The 22,932-nt window shown below is 39.0% G+C and overlaps 2 protein-coding genes across 2 annotated transcripts in view; both read right to left on the bottom strand.

Annotated features, from left to right (window-relative positions):
• The window catches only part of LOC138022475 (dehydrogenase/reductase SDR family member 1-like), an 85,109-nt gene that overhangs the window by 15,919 nt on the left and 46,258 nt on the right, over nt 1-22,932 (bottom strand). The gene's annotated exons all lie outside the window — the stretch shown is intronic.
• LOC138022473 (nucleotide-binding oligomerization domain-containing protein 2-like) overlaps nt 1-22,932 on the bottom strand; it is a 45,479-nt gene that overhangs the window by 8,101 nt on the left and 14,446 nt on the right. The window contains exons 3-7 of the mRNA XM_068869616.1: nt 19,763-19,874; nt 10,893-11,543; nt 9,258-9,347; nt 4,941-5,591; nt 4,176-4,262 (exon numbers count right to left, since the gene is read on the bottom strand). Coding sequence (XP_068725717.1) covers nt 4,176-4,262; nt 4,941-5,591; nt 9,258-9,347; nt 10,893-11,543; nt 19,763-19,865 — 1,582 coding nt within the window. The 5' untranslated portion in view covers nt 19,866-19,874. The remainder of the gene's footprint in view (nt 1-4,175; nt 4,263-4,940; nt 5,592-9,257; nt 9,348-10,892; nt 11,544-19,762; nt 19,875-22,932) is intronic.

Below are 22,932 nucleotides of genomic sequence, written 5' to 3'. Positions count from 1 at the left end.
AGCGACAGGGAGTAAAGTTGGATCTAGAGGAAAGGTAGTCAAGTGTTTAGGGGCGATGATTTCATAGGGTAATGTAGGAGTTATTTTACGCCACGAGTATAAGAAAAAGTCGGGAAATTATTTTGCGTCTTTCATTGACAACACTTCTGAGCAAGTGTTTGTGGAATCAAAGAAAGAAAATACAAGACTCTTCATTCAAGATAATAACCAAAGGCAGAACTGATTTGCAACGAGTGAGCGCACAATTGCTTAAGATACCGCCACGCAGTCCTGATGTAAATCTAATCAGTAGAGAACATGTTTGAATCAGTGAGTGACGACTTGCATGACAGCGCTATTGAGGAACAATTAGAGCGTGAGCGTTTCACGCAGTTCAAAAAAAGAGTAAAAAATACAATTGTTCGGTTTCCAGTAGCCAAAATAAACAATTGAATGGAATCCATGGACAGGTGTATACAACTCATACTAGAAACACAAGGACAGAGACTAAAATATTGAATATGTAGCTGTATTTTTTCAGAGAAATATAATGCAATTTACATTTACAAAATTATCCTTTAGCAACTGATGCACTACAGAATTTCATGTAAAAGTCGTTTGTGGCACCTACAAATGTAGCATTTATACCCTAACACTGTTTGTCATAAGGGAATCAGTGTCCATGTACTGTGCATGTTTAGCCTTGGTTGACTCACGTGCGGTAAAGGTCACAACGGTTTACCGTTGTCAAAATAGAAGTTGGTCTGTTGACAATCTTATTTTATTACATGTTATGGTTAACCGTTGTGAAAAGGCTGAATTTCACGATGGCATTGAAGCTGTTCTTGAAAATTCTTTTCAATCATAAGTAACGTCTTCTACAAACTGATTTTCAACTGAGAAATACGAATAAGGAATGAGAGAAAAGGCTAAAACTAATGGTAAACCGTGAGGTTTACCAGCGTTTGTTTACACTTTACACTTCCGTTACCATCACGCAATACTTCTCTTGCGCATGCTCAAAAATATTCCCGCCACTTCAGACAATCCTCGCCAAAAATCCTTGAAACACCCCCTTCTCCTGCACAGTGTTGAGATGACATTTTACTGTTTGACTGGCTGCAACAACATTGAAAAAGGGAGGGGGACGAATACGGTACGAAAATGTTCAAAGTGTTTCAAGGTTTTTGTCGAAGATTGTAGGTCTTTGACAATAATACCTGTAATTATAAACTGAAACAGTGGGTAGGTTGGTATATTGAAAGTGGAAGAGAAAATCATTTCATATCAATAGTACAAAGTTTTCATTATTGTTTATCAGAGAAAAATAGTAAATACCAAACTTAAACAGCACAAAAACCATCCCAAGATAGTATGTCGCAAATGTAGGCCATGAATACAAATAATTTCAATAAGTCAAATATGGATATATGCTAATAATAATAATAATAATAATAATAATAATAATAATAATAATAATAATAATAATAATAATAATAATAATAATAACAACATAATAATAAAAACCCAAACCGGTATATGAAAACGACCAGTTTCAAGCCTACTGGGATGTCTCGCTCTATGCTGAGCACACCGAGGTGAGAGCAAACAGAATCGATGCCCGTTTTATCGACCACCAACAGGAGAAGGTGATAGCACTAGAGATGAGCTGTCCATGGATTGATAACCGAACAAGTAAGGAAGAGGAGAAGACAGCCAAGTATGCCCCCCTAAGATGGGAGATAAAGCGACAGTACCCTGGGTACGATGTGCAACAATACAACATCATTATTGATGTGCTAGGTGGATGGTCCACAGACTTGGAGGTGGGAATGAGGAATTTACTTGGGTCAAGAGTGAGAACTAAAGGAGTCCTGCTAAAGATGCAGAAATCGGTCTTATCAAGCTCTCTTAATATTGCCCGCACTTTTAAAGTAATCACATAAACTTTACGAGCAATATAACACGAATTTCATTTCAGCAAAGGATATTATTGTCAAAAAAAAAAAATATATATATATATATTATATATATTTTTTTTATTATTATTATTCATTTTTTTTTAAATTTTAGCAATCACTTATTTTATATTTTCACATAGTTTAATAGATTTAAGTGGATAATACTTTTAGAAAGATATTTGTAAATAGGACTTGAACATGGTGTTTTTAAGGAGCTCCTGGGTTACGATTAACACCCCAGGTAGCTTTAAGGTATTGACATTCAAAAGTTTCAAACTGTCATAATAATAATAAATAAATAAAGATGGGTGAAGATAAAATTATAGCCTTCTTGTGCAGCGTGCTATTGCTTGATAAATTCATTGCAATTGTGTATTGATCAAGACAAGGGAAAAGTGACATTTGCAGACTTAAAACCTTGAAAGTATTTCCTTGCACAGAGCCAGTCAAATACGACACATACACTGTTGCTGCTAGGTTGTTGAAATTTTTTTGGGAGTAAAAAAGAGTCATTATTGGCAAAAATATTACATACTTCTCACAGACTTGATCATTAATTTTGGCAAAATCCGATCATTCATGCACCAGTTTGTAAATCAGATGTTATTTCAATAGTGCGAAAAGGATTTTCTAGAAGTTGAATTAGAATAAGTGTATTGCCTTATTGATTATTGCATCTCCCAGCTGTAAAATCACAGTGAACATGAAATGGTGGTAGACACTGAAAGTGTCCCTAATTACCTGGTTAAGTAAGTGTCTTCTTGCAAACAATTTAAGTGGGAAATCATACAGTGATTGGGTGCTTTAAGCACGGTTTACACTACAGAAATTTTTTGGCACGGCTTGGGTGAAATTGGCCCGAGTCCCAAAAAAAAGAAAAAGTTCGACTCGGATAAAATTTGCAGTGTAAACAACCTGTCAGTACCAAATTTCATCTGCGCTGAACCAAAATTGTTACCCGTGCTGGGACCTTCGGCGAGGTAGCCCAAGCACGGGTGAAAATGGTACGGGTGATGAAAAAATTGGCACGGTTCAGATAGAACAAGCAGTGTAAACACTTTAAAGGGCCAAATTCGAGCCTTAATTCATATAGGCTAGCGTTTTTTTTTGCGTTTATTTCAAGATGGCTTCTCATTCTCCACCAAAATCACGCGGCCATTCTTGATTATAATTGAACTGCGCATGTCTACAAGAGAAGTTACCCGGGCCCTCCTCAGGCCCAAAAATACGGTAGAAATGGTGTAGTGTAAACAAAGTTTGCCGAGCTCTTTTTAGGCACTCGTGCCAATTTTACATGAGCCGTGCCAAAAATTTTCTGTAGTGTAAACCGGGCTTTAGTCTCTTTGAGACTTTCAGCTTAAAGTTAATCTGATTATTTAAACTGTTTCTATTGTAAAGCTGTCAAAATAATTAGACTTAACAACAAGGAGTACATGTAATTTTCCATCCTCTGTGGTCAGCAGTGATTACAAATAGACACATGCCGCAGGATCTAACGAACTTTTGAAACCAATGAGCATCAGGAATCAAAATACATTGTATTGTCATTCAAAGCCATTTGGGTAGTTTCAATGGCATCTTGGGATTTCTTTATTGGTGTTCCCTCACCCACCCCTCCCTTTCTCTCCCGACTGATTTTATCAGTGTGATTGCTTGTGTGATTGTGGGGGTTTATTGCATTTTGCTAGATTTCCGGGGTTCCTAGCCATGAGGGCCTTTTCCCTCTAGAAGCTCTTTGCTGCTAGACATTTCTGGCACCCATTACCTACAGTACACACAGTTGGCGATTCACAGTAATCAGCAGCAATCCTATGAGTGTCATGAAACTAACAAAGCTAAACCAACGAAAAGGATCACTCACATATCAATTCCACCACGCCGATGGCTTAAAAAGAACAAAACCAATTACAACTTACACAAAATTCCGCGTGCTGACGACTAATAAAAAGGGCGTGCGAAAAACTGAAACACAACACCACCCTTAACCGCAAAGAAAAAACCCAAAGAAATCAAATGATGTCACGCAAAAATAGTATTGCAACTGTCACAATAATTACAGGCTATATCTGGATAAGATTTGACCAAAACAGTTTTTCAGCTGCATGCGGTCAACTCCAGTTTGATTATTGTGGACGCTAATCCTTTCTTGATTAGTTTTATCACACAAAATCCACTTTCCACTTACACGGTAAGTAATTTCAAGAAATCTTTTAGTGATCTGTATGAAGTAGTTACCTTGTTCATGATGAGTGTGTGTGCTGCTTCCTGTAGCTGCTGCTGCTGAAACAACATCAGCACAGCTTGCTTCTGGCTGCACACGATCTATTGTAAAATAATCAACACAGTCTGCTGTTAGGTTAACAAAAAAAGCAACGGCAAGAATTTCATTTGCACTATTAATTTGCACTATTAATATTAATGAAATCACATAATTTCCGGCATAAATGGTGCATAATTTTTCACACCCTATCAGAAGCCCTGTCTATTGTGAAGCAGTCAAATTAAACTTAACAACAAGGAGCAGTTGTCCATCCTTGATGGTCAGCAGTGATTATTAATAGACACATGCCCCTGGATCTTGTGAGGTTTTGAAACCAATATGCATGATTGAAACACATTGCATTGTAATTCATTGTGTTTTAAAAGGATTCATTGGCATTTTGGGAAAAGTTTATCAGTGTTCTTCCACCCTCCTGGCTGCCTCGTTTGACTGATCTTATCAGTGTTAATTTATTGGCTACTGATGCACTCTCTTCCCCTTGCACGTGGGTTGCCAGGGTTTCCCAGGCATGAGACCCCTTTCCTTCTAGAAGCTGCCTGCCACTAGACATTTCAGGCACCCAACCTACACTATGCCATGCAGCTGGTAATTGATGGTAATCAGCAACTAAGAAAATTATTGCTTGTATTAGTAGTTTATTTCTTTTTCAACAGAAGACACAAATCGTTCAAAATGCTGTTGTAACATTAGCCTAGTACGTTTTCACTCCCAAAACCCACCTGCATCTGTAGAAGTCTTCATTTTACACTCCCACTCATTTAGTTTGTCTGTAATTCTGTTGTCACCCTCTTTCCACTGCTTCAGAAGTTCTTTGAAATGTTCCTCATCTAGTGGATCCATTTCTTGTTTCTCTATTTCACAAATGGCATCTTCATATTTAGCTCCACCCAATCGTACCAGCGTTTTCTGGATCTGATCTTTGTATTTGCAAAAAAATGCATCACTAACAGAGGCCTCTTCGGCATGGGCCAATACTGCATCCACAAAATACTTCAAACGTACAATGTCAGACTCACAGCTGGTGTCAAGGGAATGGGGAAGTAGATCCCAGCCAGTGGATGGAGGACTCAGGTTACAAATTGTCCTTAGAAGCACGATCAAGAGAGAATTATCAAAGCCTGTGGATGATACTGAAGAGGATTTAACTGGATACAATTTACTCCACTGCACTGGATTGAAGATTCCTTCTTTTTTAAGAGACTGAAGCTTAGAGTGCACTGGCTCACGTTTCAAGGTACTGCAAAGGTCTTGTGGATGAATTATTCTGTCAAACATGTCCCTCAACACTTGTGACCCTAGCCTGACCAGAAGGCAACATAGCAGTGTGTACTTGGTTTGTCCATCACTGGGAATAACTGCCACAACAGCACCTGAAACAAGATATTTAAAAGATAACTAACACAGCACTGATGAAAAGTTGTTGATTAAATAAAATTGGTGTGAAAGGGAAGCCCAGTGAAGCTTTGAAGCTTGGAGGTTATATTAAATAGGCTTGCTTGGATAATTACAAAATATACAGCAGGGCCGTAGTAGGCCCGGCAAAACTGAGGGGGCACAAAGATTTGAGCAACTTGTATTTAGAAAGTTAGGGGTTTGGGGCTCGGAGGACGCATTGGACGGGTGTAAGCCCGTTCTTTGTACGGGGGCGGGAGGGGGGGGGGGGGTGTACTGGAGACATGGGTGTCTCTTCGATGTTCGCCTTACCCAGGACAAGAGTGACTTCTGCTTGGATTTTCAGGGTTTTTGAAAGGACATTGCTTAGTTAAGATCACATTCCAAAGACGAATCCAGTGATGGAGAGAGTGAGTCACCTGCAATGTGTATTTATCTATTATCGATGATTTGGAGTCCAAGAAATAATGCAACTCTCACTGGAAATCCCTGCGACTGTGAAAATAATGGTAACTGACATTAAAAGTGTCCCTAATTACCTGCATGGTGTCTTCTTTCAAATAATTAAAATGGAAAATAACGCAATGATTGGGTGGTTCAGTCTCTTTAAAATTTTCAGCTTAGAGTTAAGCTGAAAAGCAGTCAAATTAATTAGACTTAACAACAAGGAGTACATGTAATTTTCCATCCTCTGTGGTCAGCAGTGATTATACATGTAAATAGACACATGCCCCAGGATCTAATGAGCTTTTGATTCCAGTGAGCATGACGAATCGAAATACATTGTATTGTCATTCATAGCCATTTGAGTACTGTAGTTTCAATGGCATCTTGGGATTTCTTTATTGATGTTCTCCACCCTCCCCTCCATCTCTCTCCACTGATTTTATCAGTGTGATCGCTGCTCACTCTCTTCCCCTTGTGTGTGGGGGTTCATTGCATTTTGCTAGATTTCCAGGCCATAAGGGACTTTTTCCTTCCAGAAGCTGCAATCTTCCACCTTGAAACACTTTGAACATTCTCGCACCGTATTCGTCCCCCTCCCTTTTCCAATGTTGTTGCAGCCAGTCAAACAGTAAAATGTCATCTCAACACTGTGCAGGGGCAGGGGGTGTTTCAAGGATTTTTGGCGGGGATTGTCTGAAGTGGCGGGAATATTTTTGAGCATGCGCAGGAGAAGTATTGCGTGATGGTAACGGAAGTGTAAAGTGTAAACAAATGCTGGTAAACCTCACGGTTTACCATTAGTTTTTGCCTTTTCTCACATTCCTTATTAGTATTTCTCAGTTGAAAATCAGCTTGTAGAAGACGTTACTTATGATTGAAAGGAATTTTCAAGAACAGCTTCAATGCCATCGTAAAATTCAGCCTTTTCACAACGGTTAACCATAACATGTAATAAAATAAGATTGTCAACAGACCAACTTCTATTTTGACAACGGTAAACCGTTGTGACCTTTACTGCACGTGAGTCAACTAAGGCTAAACATGCACAGTACATAGACACTGATTCCCTTATGACAAACAGTGTTAGGGTATAAATCCTACATTTGTAGGTGCCACAAACGACTTTTACATGAAATTCTGTAGTGCATCTGTTGCCAAAGGATAATTTTGTAAATGTAAATTGCATTATATTTCTCTGAAAAAATACAGCTACATATTTAATATTTTAGTCTCTGTCCTTGTGTTTCTAGTATGAGTTGTATAAACCTGTCCATGGATTCCATTCAATTGTTTATTTTGGCTACTGGAAACCGAACAATTGTATTTTTCACTCTTTTTTTGAACTGCGTGAAACTCTCACGCTCTAATTGTTCCTCAATAGCGCTGTCATGCAAGTCGTCACTCACTGATTTAAACATGTTCTCTACTGATTGGATTTAGAAAAGGACTGCGTGGCGGTATCTTTAGCAATTGTGCGCTCACTCGTTGCAAAGCAGTGCTGGCTTTGGTTATTGTCTTGAATGAAGAGTCTTGTATTTTCTTTCTTTGATTCCACAAACACTTGCTCAGAAGTGTTATCAATGAAACACGCAAAATAATTTCCCGTCATATGCTCATACTCATGGCATAAAATAACTCCTACATTACCCTATGAAATCATCGCCCCTAAACACTTGACTACCTTTCCTCTAGATCCAACTTTACTCCCTGTCGCTGTGCAATACTGGTTGAGACCTTCTGATTTTTTTCGGTAAGTCCTTCCAGTAGGAGCTCGTGCTTTGTCCAGCGGGTTGGTCTTGTGCGCAAAAGCATTTGAGGTGCCCCTGACGCCTTGTCATACTGATCTCTCACTTTTTTGGCAAATGCAACGCGTAAGCTCTTCTCATTGTTAGTAAGCAGCCCTTTTTTTCCGGGCCTAGTACCCTTTGCTATTTACATGTAAGAATCTTCCCACGGTGCGAACTGACACATTACTTTCACAGATGTTTGCCTTTTTCATGAGTCGCTTGGCAGTATCTTCCTCAGTTTCAGTAGAGTCCTTTTAAGGAGTCTCTCTTCTCTGGATGACAACTTCCTTGGCCTTCCTCTTCTTTCGTGGATGACATTTGCGTGAGTTCGCGTATGCGTTGAATGACTGTTAAATGATTTTAACACTTGCTTTACTGCAGATCAGTCGACTTTTGCGGCAATTTTTCGTAGAGAATATCTTTTTTCAATCTCCAAGAATCTGATGAGTGCTCGTTCTTCCGCCGATGTTTTCCTATTGTACACCATACTTGCTTTTTTCACTGAAATGTGTGACTGATCACACTTAACCTTCATGTCTGAGTAAAAGAAAAACCTCTCCTATGCGTGACTATTGTGGCCAGGTTGTATTCATGTCATTTTTAAAGACCGAAAATAACATTGCTATTTATTTCTGCCGAAATTTACAACTGTAATATATTATTACCTATCTTGCGTCAAACAAAAGTTACAGCAAGATTTTGCCAGCTATCATAGTCTTTCTGGGCTATTCACCAAAACTACCGTTACTTAACAATAAATGACACGGTCTGATATTAACCAGGTGGCTTTTTGCAACTCACACAATCTTCGACAAAAACCTTGAAACACTTTGAACATTCTCGCACCGTATTCATCCCCCTCCCTTTTCCAATGTTGTTGCAGCCAGTGAAACAGTAAAATGTCATCTCAACACTGTGCAGAGGAAGGGGGTGTTTCAAGGATTTTTGGCGAGGATTGTGGCTGGCGTTAGACATTTCAGGCATCCATTACCTACAGAACACGCAGTTGGTGATTCACAGTAATCAGCAGCTAACAAAAAAATCCTTTTAATTTTTTTTTCAACAGAAGACATCAGTCCTTCAAAATACCAGTTGCTGTAACAGCACACTAAGTTTTCGCTTCATAGTAAAGCATGGTGAATTTTGGGTGGCACTTTCAAATTGACATTTTATTGAAAATAAAAATGCTCATGACTTAAAAAACTATTCAGTACATTTACAGACAAAACATTATTACAGGCTACATCCGGATAAAATTTGACCAAAAGCGATTTTTCAGCTACATGTGGTCAACTCCAGTTCAATTATTGTGGACACTAATCCTTTCTTGATTAGTTTTATCACACAAAATCCAATTTTCCACTTAAGTAACTTCAAAACATCTTTCAGCGATCTGTATGAAGTAGTTACCTTGTTCATGATGAGTGTGTGTGCTGCTTCCTGTAGCTGCTGCTGCTGAAACAACATCAGCACAGCTTGTTTCTGGCTGCTCATGATCTACTGTAAAATAACATGATCTGCCATTAGGTTACTGAAAAAAGGTACGACAAGAATTTAACTGGCATTATCAAAATATTATACAAAGAGAAATCTATTAATATCTAGAAAATATTGATGAAATCACATAATTTGCCACATAATAGACTTTTGTTGCCGCATAATGAGATTTGAAAGTGGTGCATAATTTCCCACATTTTTTCATACCCTATCAGAAGCCCTGTTTATTGTAAAGCAGTCAAATCAGATTTAACAACAAGGAGCAGTTGTCCATCCTTGATGGTCACCAGTAATTATTAATAGACACATGCCCCTGGATCTTGTGAGGTCATGAAACCAATGTTCATGATTGAAACACATTGTATTATTCATTCAAAGTGTTCTAAAAGTTTCATTGGCATTTTGGGAAATGTTTATAATCAGTAGTGGTGGGAATCGGTTGAGATTTCACATTCGATCATCAGAAATAATCAGATTGCCCCAACCGATCGATCATCTATTATAATCGGAAAAATCTACCAATAAGCATTCCACATATTTTTCATCTAAATAGAAGTCAAAGTTGGCCCTTCCTTCACTTGATGAAAACCAAAATATTCCCACACTTTCGACCTGGCATTTCCAGGATAGCGAAAGATCTCCAATTCGTCCATTTTAGCCGCCATGTTGGACTCGTCAGCAACATGTAAGCGAGGCATGTCTGAGAGAGGACACTGGGGATTGGGGAGAGCGAAACAAACATTTTCAAGCCAAGATCAGAGGTGACATTATCTTCCTCTGGTGATTTGTATATACATTTGAGATCTATTTCAAAACTTATTTTGGACGGTAGTGATACTACAAACGCGAAACAGTGAGCTTGTAATTTATGTTTTGGTTCAGTTGTTTACGAAATACAAAGTGGCTTAGCATGCCACATCTTTCAAAGAAGCGTGAGGTATTTGAAGTGACAACAACACAGCAAACAGGGTACCACCAGGTAAACACAGTCAATCTTAGATTATATCTGCTGTTGTGACTTAGAAGTTAGAGTCCATGAAAAAAGACAACTCACACAAGATATTAAACGAACATTTTTATTGATTTTAATACTTTTTTTTGTCCTCAAAAAATTTTTAATTTTTTGGCGACAATCGATTATGAAAAGAGCAAAATCAATTGTCGCGTCGCTTGAACTTTTCGATCAACTTTCGATTATAATCGATCATCGGCCCACCACTATTTATCAGTGTTCTTCCACCCTCCTGGCTGCCTCGTTTGACTGATCTTATCAGTGTTAATTTATTGGCTACTCATGCACTCTCTTCCGCTTGTGCAAGGGTTGCCAGGGTTTCCCAGGCATGAGACCCCTTTCCTTCTAGAAGCTGCCTGCCACTAGACATTTAAGGCATCCTACCTACACTATACCATGCAGCTGGTAATTGATGGCAATCAGCAACTAAGAAAATTATTGCTTTTAGTAGTTTATTTCTTTTTCAACAGAAGACACAGATCGTTCAAAATGCTGTTGTAACATCAGCCTAGTACGTTTTCACTCCCAAAACCCACCTGCATCTGTAGAAGTCTTCATTTTACACTCCCACTCATTTAGTTTGTCTGTAATTCTGTTGTCACCCTCTTTCCACTGCTTCAGAAGTTCTTTGAAATGTTCCTCATCTAGTGGATCCATTTCTTGTTTCTCTATTTCACAAATGGTATCTTCATATTTAGCTCCACCCAATCGTACCAGCGTTTTCTGGATCTGATCTTTGTATTTGTGAAAAAATGCATCACTAACAGAGGCCTCTTCGGCATGGGCCAATACTGCATCCACAAAATACTTCAAACGTACAATGTCAGACTCACAGCTGGTGTCAAGGGAATGGGGAAGTAGATCCCAGCCAGTGGATGGAGGACTCAGGTTACAGATTGTCCTCAGAAGAACAATCAAGAGAGAATTATCAAAGCCTGTGGATGATACTGAAGAGGATTTAACTGGATACAATTTACTCCACTGCACTGGATTGAGGATTCCTTCTTTTTTAAGAGACTGAAGCTTAGAGTGCACTGGCTCACGTTTCAAGGTACTGCAAAGGTCTTGTGGATGAATTATTCTGTCAAACGTATCTCTCAACACTTGTGAACCCAGCCTAACCAGAAGGCAACATAGCAGTGTGTACTTGGTTTGTCCATCACTGGGAATAACTGCCAAAACAGCACCTGAAACAAGTGTCAGAGAAGATCTTTAGGGCATCATTCATTTAGCCAGATATGTGAAAGATAAATAACACAGCACTGATGAAAAGTTGTTACCGGGGTAATAATTATTAAATAAAGATTGGTGTAACAAGCAAGCCAAGTGAAGCTTGGAGCTTATATTAACTAGACCCTCCGTGAGGGTACACTGGGTTACCTGTGGTACGTGCACGGTTCCGGACAATTTTTTTCAAGTTGGGGGGTCATTAAGACCATTTAAGGGGTCACCCAGAAGTCACTTTTAGCTCACAGGTCCTCACACGTTCAAACGACGAAATAGATCCTTTTCTGAGGTTAAAAACCTGGCTACCGGCCTATTAATTAATCATTTGTCAGAAAGAAGAAATTCCAGTCCTCTTTAGAAAAAATAGACACGCATTGCTTACGTGTGGTAGTGAAGTAACACAGCGATTTATTCCATATAAAAATTAATGTCAACTGAGCTGTGTGTTGTCTTCCAAGAGATTCAAGTTGTCCTTGCATAATATGTAGCTCTTTGTAATACTAAAGTTTATTTAAGTTAACCCATATCCGGCAGGGTTAGTATCTGGATGGGTGACCTAAAACATATACCCCTTCGTAAAACAGAAGCATTGGACCGAAAATAGTAATCTATTTCCATTGGTCTTCCCTTCACTCTTTAAGCTATGGAGTAGAAAACGTTGGTTGCCACCTTCGGAAGAAGGGGTACATTCGGTAACAGGGGAAGGGTGGGTGGGAAAGCGGCAACCAACACGGGATCGCGATCAAGTGAAGGGTAGACCATGAGCCCCATGATCTACGGTTATACCATTAGTTCACCCCCTCGACTCCTCGTGTGAAGTGATGCTTATTAGTATGCAAACTAGCTTATATACTGCAGGGAAGACCGCTGAAAATAGTAATCTATTTCCATTGGTCCTCCCTTCACTCTTTAAGCTATGGAGTAGAAAACGTTGGTTGAAACAGACGGATGATGGTAACTTATCAAACAGAGTGGGGCCAAAACTACTTTGTCCTCCCAATCTCAAATATCCTACCTCGAATTATGGCGCTTTAGGGCTCGTGGTGGAAAAGCACAAACAAAACATTTTAAAGTGTTTAAATCAAGGTAGTGGTCGGTTGGTGCCGATTGCAACGGGTCTATACCCGCGAGGATCTCCGAGGGCCCCTCTGATCGGAGCATGTGTGCAATCTTCATATAATAGTTAGCAGTTTTAGGACTATGCCATCCTACAGGGTCGCGAAAGGCGAGATTGGACAAATCACCGATTGCTTTTCCTGAAATAACATCGGAAATTTCATCTGGCGACATGTGAGTATTATACGTTGTCACTCCCTGGGCTGTAAGGATATCCCCATCTGATGACACCCACTGTTGACGATTAGGCAAAACTTGCTGGGGATGGAAATCTGAATGTAACTCCCATTGCAGGGTGTGATATGATCTTGCACGCTTTTGGACCGGCTGGAGAAAAAGATAAAAAGATGGGGAGCCAAAAAAAAAAATAGTACCCTGCGATCATGTAAAAGGGCAGAAAAAGAACAATACCCAGGGAGTGACAGCCTTGGCGCCCGGTAATCTGAGAGGGTGCTTAGAGACCCCCCCAAGCACTGTCACTGGGAGAGAAAAAAGGTTAGGTCCCATTCCAACCCCGATGTATATGTATATATGCAAAACGGGGGGGGGACCCTGTACACCCATCAAGTGAAAAGAATGGAGCATGTGTAGGTTAACCATATTATTTTCTCTTTATTGTAATATAATCGACACATGTATATTCTCCAAAATGCATACAATAATTATCCATTGTCGTATTGTGAAATTGCCACTACACGCCGCTCGTTATCAAAACATCATCATCACTAGAGATGGGTCATGGTTTAATAATTACTTAGGACCCCGATAACCAGGTTGGTGCTGATATGACTGCGAAGTGTTTCTTCGCAGACGCTTACGACATTGTGATACCACGTCGCCCATGACACCACAGTAGAAATAACGTCTATCGCCCGCTGATCTCTGAGGCCTTGAGTGCTTTGACGCTGCCTTATCGACCTTCCCCAAGGTTTCCATCACTTTACTGTGAGCAGAATCGCCAACCAGGGCTTGGTAATACGATCGGAAGATTGCAATAGGCTTGTCGAAACGCTCTTTTAAGGACTCCAAAACCACCTTGTAATAGTGAGCCTTATCGTGATCTTTTGCAGGGCCAGGGCGACCAAATCTTCTAGGACAGAAATGGCTCTGTATTTATCAAAATCGCCTTCTTTCCTTAGCGAATATTCCGTGAGCTTCACAATCAAATTATCGACGGACGGGTGAGAACTATCTTCTAGGACTTTAATGCGCTTTTTAAGCACTTCCAACTCATTAAGCTGGAACACAATAGAAAAGAAAACAACTATTGAGTGTGTGGGCAGCGCAGCGGAACCAAAAAAAAAAAAAAGAAATGAGTACCAGAAGAAGAAAGTTTTGTTTATACAAAAGACTAACTACAAAAACACTGCCGCACAAGGTTTTACGAACAAAATTATAGAAGGTTCGCATTAAGATTTCGCTAACTCTGTGGGAATAAACGAAAGCAATACATTACAGTCACCAGCTCCGTGGCTGCCATATCTCTATGACGCTCTGTGAATGAAATGTTACAAAACTTTAAATTAACAGATACAATATTTTCGCCATCTCTGTGGCTATTACGTCAACTCTGTGACCAAATCTTACACACCAGACCTGTTGCAACAAGAAATTAAACAGATAAAAAAATTTTAATGTTTCGCCATCTCTGTGGCTATCAAGTCAGCGCTGTGACTAAATTTTACACGCCAGCCCCGTGGCAACAAGAAATTGAACAGGTAAAATATTCCGTCATCTCCGTGGCTATCAAGTCAGCTCTGTGACTAAATTTTACACGCCAACCCAGTGGCAACAAGAAATTAAACAGATAAAATAGTTGGCCATCCCTGTGGCTATCAAGTCAGCGCTGAGACTAAATTTTTTACACACCAGCCCTGTGGCAACAAGAAATTAAACAGATAAAATGTTTTTCCATCTCCGTGGCTATCAGGTCAGCTCTGTGACTAAATTTTACACGCCAGCCCTGCGGCAACAAGAAATTAAATAGATAAGCCTAGCGCGTCAGTCGCCATCCCAGTGGACCTCGTGAAGAACGTGACTTATATGGAAGGTCTTTTGATCTAAAACCGCCAATTCTCACAGACTTTTTGAATTTACGATACTTACAAGTCTTAAATAAACCACCAAACATACAAAAGAATAAACAGTCTCACCTCTTGTTCGCTGACAACTTCTCGAGAATTGACTTTTCTCTTATTCTGACCACAGTTAGGTCGCTCAGGTTCAGATATATCGGGTACCGGAGATGTAGAAGTGGATGGCCGCGGGTTACCCGGCGTCGTTGCCTTTTTCTTCTTCAGGGATTGTCTAGCTTCATTGGTGTCGCCATCTAGCGGGACATTTTCAACCAGTTGTGACTCTCTAGGTTCTGACATGGTCAAGGCTCGACTCCTCGTGTGAAGTGACGCTTATTAGTATGCAAACAAGCTTATATACTGCAGGGAAGACCGCTGAAAATACTATTAATGCTAACAAATACGAACTCAGCAAGGTACAGATTTTGTTAGCTTGCTTTATGCAAAAACAAATATTGATGCAAAAGTAAATAAATATTGATACACAGTTTTTAGAAAGAGCAGAAGGAAGTTTTCAGGACAGTCGCTCGAGAACAACACATTAACGACATGAAAACAACATTAATTTTGAACCATGAATATAGAATATAAAAAGTTACGATCAGCGACAAACAATTTGGGAGATTTTTGCTACATTCAATTTTGATATTGTACTTTTGGCTGCACAAATAAATTGCAAAATCGAAAGTGACATCACCGGAATTCAGAAGGCGCCGTGATGAAGTTACCACGGCATGTTTACTCGCCAAACAGTGAAGCATCTGTGTCAAATGATGGCAAGATACCAGGTTTTCGTAAGTTTCTTTTTCTGTAAAGTGTTATAAAGTTTGACAATAGATGAGCAAATTCAAAACAAAGATCACAATCGCCCAAACTCTTGAGGTTGACCATTGTTTCTGCAAAGTCAAAAATTTACTCTCCAAGATGAGGTTATTTATCACCAGGTAATTCCATCATTTTGGAAATAGCAGCTACTTTATTATTCATCGGTGTCACAATTTTTTGCTGATTTTGGGGCTCATTTTGTTGAAACTCAAGCACGCTTCCAACAGACCTGTTTATTTTCGTGAACCTTTCCTGCTTACAAAGCAATACTAAAAATATCCTCCAGTATCACATTTCAACCTTAAGCTCGAAAATTCAATACACAACATGATATTATAATTCACAAAGGCAGAAAATATCACAGAATCCTTTTCCACCCAAACATTTACTTGAAACAAACAACAGAAGATGCACTAAAACGCCATTCGCGTTGCAATGACTTTCAACGCCATTGCTGGTTAACGAAAATAACAAACTCATGAGGCAGAATGTATATTTATATTTAATTAACTTAGCACAACAGAAAGACGCTAACCTCATTTTGACATGAAATGCTTTACTATTGCCACAAAAACTATCCAGTTAAGCTCGCATATTATAAAACATGATGAATTCGTAAAGGCCACCTTTTCCAGCAAACAATTTTTTGAAACAAACAACATATTTGCTATTAGAGGCAAAAACCCCTTCCTACTTCATTACGTGGGTGAAGAGAAAAAACTCAGTCGTGTCAAATATGCGCAATATTACAACAAACTAAAATTTCAGGATCAAACCATTTCCATGAAAAACCTTTTCCTTTTCCTTGAACCTTTTCCTTGAATAAAAAATTAAGTTATTTACAAATTATACAGTAGAAACAGAATTAACGGAATCCAATTACAGTAAAAGTAACTAATCGCTTTGTACTCTGTTTCTTAAAACAATTCCTTGAGAGTCTTAAAAAGGTTCCGTAATCCTTACAGTTTCTAATAGTTTCTGGTAGATTACTAAATAGCTTCGACGCATTATCTTGGAAAGTGCCGTTTTCGGTCGGGACCACTGATCTAATTGAATTGCTTGAGCGCAGTTCCTTTGGGCATTCCTGTTTTATTATAAGTCTCAGCATTATGCAAAGCTTTAAAGCATGATTTCAGAAGGTTCAGATCTCTTCTCTCATTGATTGGAAGCCATCCAATTTTAAGTATATCCCGAAAGTTCTTAACATAGTGACCGAGTACAAAACTTGCAGCAGCAAATTGAACGCGTTGCAAACGGCGAAGTAAGAATTGTGCTAGAGGGTAAAAAACCAGATCGGCATAATCTAGTTTTGACAAAATCAATGTTTCTGTTAGCTGCTTTCTGAGCTCATATTTAGCGAGATATTTCAGTTTTCTTAGTATTGATAGAGTGGCGTAGCATCCTGATACCGTGTGCTTGATATGATCGTCCCACTTAAGGTATTCATTGATGTGAACTCCAAGCAGTTTGCAAGATTTAATACGTTCTTGTTTATAACCACTGACTGCAATGTTAGGATCGTACTCGTCAAGATGATTTACTCTGGACATTTGCGGGGTGGAGAGGATCATAACCTTGGTTTTGTCGTTGTTAAAGGCGAGGGTACTCTCCTTAGACCAGACACTGAGTTTATTAATTGATTGGTAGGTAGTGTTTCTACAGCTATTTAGGTCAGATATTTTGGCGTGATCGTAGATTGTTGTGTCGTCCGCATACTGGAAGCATTTGACATTTACATTGTCCTGAAGAACAGCCTTGGGGAACACCAAAATTCACTGTGCACAGTTGATCACAGACCACTTAAGGTGTTCGATTCGTTCTCTGTCTTTGTTGAACCCATAAGTTACCAGAGATTTTCCATTTGGTTTTGAACAGTGTTCTATATAACAGCACACTTGGTAAAATATTATTTTAGAAATACAGCTCACTTTGATTTTGGCTCGACGGGCAATAGATTGTTGTCGAAGTCCATTACTCGTTACTTTTGAGATTCCAGGTGTTGGTTTTTCACCGCCTGCCTAGTTTATCCAACTGACTTTCCATTATTGAGCTCTATAAGGGTATATTTTGTTTAAGGATCCACTAAAACGCCATTCGCGTTACATGACTTTCGACGCCATTGCAGGCTAAGTTAATGATTCTACTGTGTCCACCAGAGAAATCTACACATTTCCACTACCCTCTCGATCCTAAGAAAATACACGCAGAAGGCTCTATGCACAAAGACACCACTTACCAGGGGAGTGACAGGCAAGACTTTTGCCGACACAGAAAAAAAAATATAAACAAAAAAAATAAATAAAATAAAACGAACAAATCCCACCCACTTTCCGACTGGGATTGCCATACTGGCAACCCAGTAAAAAAAAAAAAAGGAAAAAAAAAACAAAGAAATGAAACCCAGACCCCGACTGGATTTGCCATACTGGCAACCCAGTAATTACTACCAATGGATGGTACAGCAAAGCTGGTTTACTAACTTACATTATAAAATAATTAGGATAGTACACACACTCTCATTGGTCAATAGCTGTGTTTAGATGAGAGTATGGAACACGGCTGTGACATCACATGAATTTTGATTGGTTATGTATTGTCAGACACGTGTTTTGATTGGTTGGTAGGAAATATGAGCGTGTGTCAAGAAAATCTCTTTCAATCAAGAAGTAAAAAAACCCAGCGTTTTCCTTCATTTGTTGAATTGTCTTTGAGAAATATTTTATAAAAGCAATAGAGGACTTTCAGATTGTCCAAACATCAGTCAATGTCATCCTAAACAGTCCTTCTCAGGAATACACTCACCCATGACAGGCAATCATTCTTCAATTTGAGTTTGTAAATGTGATACAATGTTTCTGCCACTCATATTGTATATATTATATCGACTTTCATCACAGAAATCAACCATAATGACTGTTAAAGTCACTGTGGTACTACGACCAAAAAAAAAATTTGTTTTTCCTTTGGATTTCAAAACTATGTTAACTAAACACTAACTCACTAAGTTTTAAGTTCTGATTTTAAAAAGACACCTGTTTACTTTAGCTGGAATTTCCTTATTTATTGGTCCGCCATTACTAACTTTAAAATCTTGAGAGAGCTGGGTCGAGGAGAAAATGACGTCAAACACTCACTAGTTTAAGAATGCAATGCGTGTGTACGCGGCCTAATTAATATGCAGCACGGGAGTTTCGGGCTTTCAGACTTTTCAACCCGTGTTTTGCATATATAATAAATTGCGTTTACACGCTGAAATTTTAAGCTAGTGAGTAAATGACGTCATTTTCTCTAGATCCAACCCTCTGAGGTCCAATCGGCCAGTTTTGAACGTGACTAATGGCGGACCATGAAATCCAAAACTTACACTCAAATTAGACAGCCTTTGGATAAAACTCAAAGCTCAAAATTTTGCCAGTTAGGTGTTGAGCGAACACACTTTCAAAATCTGAACAAAAAAAGGAAATGATTTTTTTATCATAGCACCACTTTAAGATAGTACTTCAAGAGTGCAAACATTTTCTAATTTTCACGGCCACAACTCAAAAATTGATTTCCCTCAAGTTTTTGTCCAGATTTAGAGTAGATGTCTCCAAATGCACTGTCATATTCCTTTTTGAGAAAATGCAGATTTAAGAATTTTGTTGCAACTGCCATTCACACCATTCAAAACAATCCTCGCTTGCTTTGCTGTCAAACTTTGAATTCCTAAAAAAAGCAATTCAGATCAGCTCAAAACCTCTTAAAAGCTATAATTTTATGTTATCTAGACATCCAGTCACGTGACGTTTGAGAAATTAGAATCTTGTTTAATTTTTCACCCAGAATAATCTCAACTTTAATTAACATTCCTCTTTTTACTTGACTGAAGTATCCTTGATACTGCATCATTTTTAACAAGCAATAAAGCCCCAAATCTAACAATATTTGCACCTTTAACTCTCTAAGTATACAGTGTAATAAGCTTTCAAATCATATAAAAATCTATTTGGGTAAATATTTATGCACTGCATGTCAAATTGATGTATTTTTACTCTGAACTTGGAAGAATCATCAAGTTTGAAAAACACATGACTCTTAATTATTGTTTTTTAATAGAAATCATGCATCATGATTGTTAGCAAGATGCACCACTGTTATGTATCAGAAACTAGAAAAATTATTACCAGAATGTTGACGTTCCTTTTTCTTTCCCCCATACATATCTGACAAATTGTCTCTGATGACCTTCCCTAGTGGCCTCCGACCTTGCTCTGGCTTTTTTGACATCTTCCCTCACTATGTGCAAGAAAATAAAAATTGATAAGAAATTGCGAGTCAGTGTTTCGTTCCTTGACAAGTTAAAAAAACAATCAATATCAATGGATCACCACCATCAATCAGCCACCTGCTCATGATCACCTTGAGCTCAAATAGGGAGACCGTGTGATTTTAAAATTCTCTTTTTAAGGAAGAGCCATGTTGTTGTTGTTGGAGTGGGAGGAGAGATAAGAACCAGCCCAGTCCTCAGGCTAGAAGTACCATGGGCAACAAGTTCAGTGCCTGCACATGCACCCGTTACACCAAGGGAATGACTGGAAAACCTGTCACACTTACTTTCACTTAAACCTACAATACAAGGAGAAGGGAACTTCAAGGCAAGGGACAAAGGCGCATAAAGGGAAGTAACATGCAGGCAGGTTAGGAATGGACAACAAAGCAGATTTCTGGGTAGTTTTCAGGGGGCGAAGATACATAACGTTTCCAAAGCAAAACCACTACCCAGGCCTGTGGCAGGGTTTTGATATCAGCCGGGCCAAATGCAATTGAGCCACAATTTAAAAATTAATTATTTTCAGTACCAGAGCCACTCCAAGTTTTACTTGTGTCTTAAAGACACCCGCACGCATGAGGTTTCGTATCATATCAAACCCTCATTTTTTCTTTCAATCGTTGTTGCTTTCGTTAAATCGTTCAAAATCAGACCCATCCATTAGGATTCTTTCACAGTTAGCGTTTATAATAGTTTAGGGATTGTCGATCTTTGTTGAAAAGAGGTTATTTTGTCATTCACTGGATTTCTAGGAGGTTAACATCAGCGCATCCGAACAAGATGTGAAGTGATAATGGCCACTTCAAAGAACGTCGGTGGAAGACCTCGAAGATCTGAACTTCTGAAGGTCATTTATTTCCGAGAATCAGTTCTTGACCTCTGGAGAAGCCAAAAAAGTCTTTGTGGATACATAAAGCTTCTGACAGCAAGTTTGCTGAAGTCTTGTTGCAGTAAGTGACACAAATAACCAGAAATAACATGAAATAGCACTCACTTATTTGCAGTTCTTCAGAATCATCAAGTTTGTCGTGTTACATTTATAGCTAAAGATGACAATTTCAACACTTTTTTATATGTAGTTCATGTCCCAATAACAAGTCAGGGAATCGAGAAGTCAATGTTGAATTAGAAGACAGCTTGCCACGACTCGAAATTGATGCATCAGGTATAATAAGAGGTTCAGTTCAACACTACATGTATGCAATTCATACATTTACCCGCTCATTGAAGTTTTAGCAAGTAGCTGTTCTTAAAAATTGTCAAAGACAATGTCTTGCTGGTGAAGATATATTTATTTTTATTATTTGCTTGTCAGTCACTTTTACTGTACTTACATGTATGTTTGGAATTATATGTCTTTTAGATATTGCCACACCTTTTTGCTCCACCCCAGCAAAGATTGCAAGAAAAGACCACCCTGCACTATCCTTGGAGGCATCTACCAGGTATACAATGTTGTTAAAAATGAGATTGGCAAATCAACATGTGTATTCATTGAAAGATGTCTATATTGATACTGCAGCCTTTACCACCTGCTGCAGCAGCTAATTAGCTTCCCTGCTCCATCAGATTCTGACCGGACAATATGTTTCCTCATAACCTTGATTACAATTAATTGCAAATTATTTTGCTTTTGTTGTTGAGTACTGTCTGATGGTAAACGTTCGGATAATAAGATGTCCTACTTCCTTGCTATTTGATTTCAGCTATGTAGATGTAACTGGCACAGATATCACTCGGGAAATGGAAGTTGACAATATCTTGGATCCCTTCTCTAAAACCAGGCTAGGGAATGACAGTAATCCTTTTGTCACTGATGCAGTGAATGTGCGTGAACCAGTTCCAGATGACAGTGCAGATATACAAGAATTTAATGAGAGGTAAAGTCTGTTTTTAACCCTTTACACTCTAATGGTATAAGTACTGTCCTACGTGTACATCAATTTTTCCAGCAGCTTATTAAAAATTGAAAGAGAGATGGGATGATAAGAATTATTTAGGGTAGTTTGTAGACCCTTTTTGAAAACAGAAATAACTTAAGCTACTTTAAGATCACTTGGAACAATTCCAGTAGAAAAAGAGGCATTAAATAATTATAATTTCTAAAGGTTTTGCAAGGTTGCTGCCTAACTGTCGCCCGGTCGCCTAGGGCACCTTATTTGCGAGCGCGGGCGACCAAATTTCTGAACGAGTAGCCCGAACGGGCGCCCTGATTCATCCTCACTTTCTTGTAAATATGATCCCAGCTGGAATTAATTAATTCTGGGCTCTTGAAAAAATGACCTTGGCTACTAACTTTTAATGTTGGAAGCCCGAAGGGCTCCCCGAAAATTTCCTTAGGCAGCAACCTTGTTTTGATATAGCATGTTTAGTAGATTTCAGAATGTCAATTGGTATGCTGTAAGGTCCGGTACACTTGTTGCTATTGTTACCTTGGTCATAGGGAAGAGAAAGAACCTATCATGGGATGGGAATGTAAGATACTCAAGAGGGGATTTATTTACTTTGGGAATATTTTTTGTCAACTTCTTAACATTAGAAAAAAAATTGTTAAAAGAATCTGCCATTAACTTAGGATCAGTTACTTCAACATCACTCACCACTCTGACAACTAATTTAGTGGGAGTACAGTCAGACCTTCGTTTAAGGTTTACAAGTTGCTTTATCCCTAAATCCATACTTTCTTAGGGAGGCATGGTGGCCTCATGGTTAGTGTGCTCAACTCCGGATCAAGTGGCCCGGGTTCGGGTCCTGGCCGGGCACATTGTGTTCTTGGGCAAGACACTTAACTCCCACGGTGCCTCTCTCCACCCAGGTGTATAAATGGGTGCCAGCGAAATGCTGGGGGTAACCCTGGATGGACTGGCATCCCATCCAGGGGGGAGTAAAAATACTCCTAGTCGCTTCATCCCACAGAAACTGGGATAAGCTCCGGCTCTGATGGGCCACTTGGCTACAGACTTTACTTTTTATACTCTCTTAGAGTTGGAAATATTTGCCTGAAAGTAATTAGTATAATAACAA

The sequence above is a fragment of the Montipora capricornis genome, chromosome 10, assembly GCF_036669925.1.
Source record: "Montipora capricornis isolate CH-2021 chromosome 10, ASM3666992v2, whole genome shotgun sequence".
NCBI lineage: Eukaryota > Metazoa > Cnidaria > Anthozoa > Scleractinia > Acroporidae > Montipora > Montipora capricornis.
The sequence above is the reverse complement of the archived record's forward strand: the minus strand, read 5'-3'. Positions and strand labels throughout refer to the sequence as shown.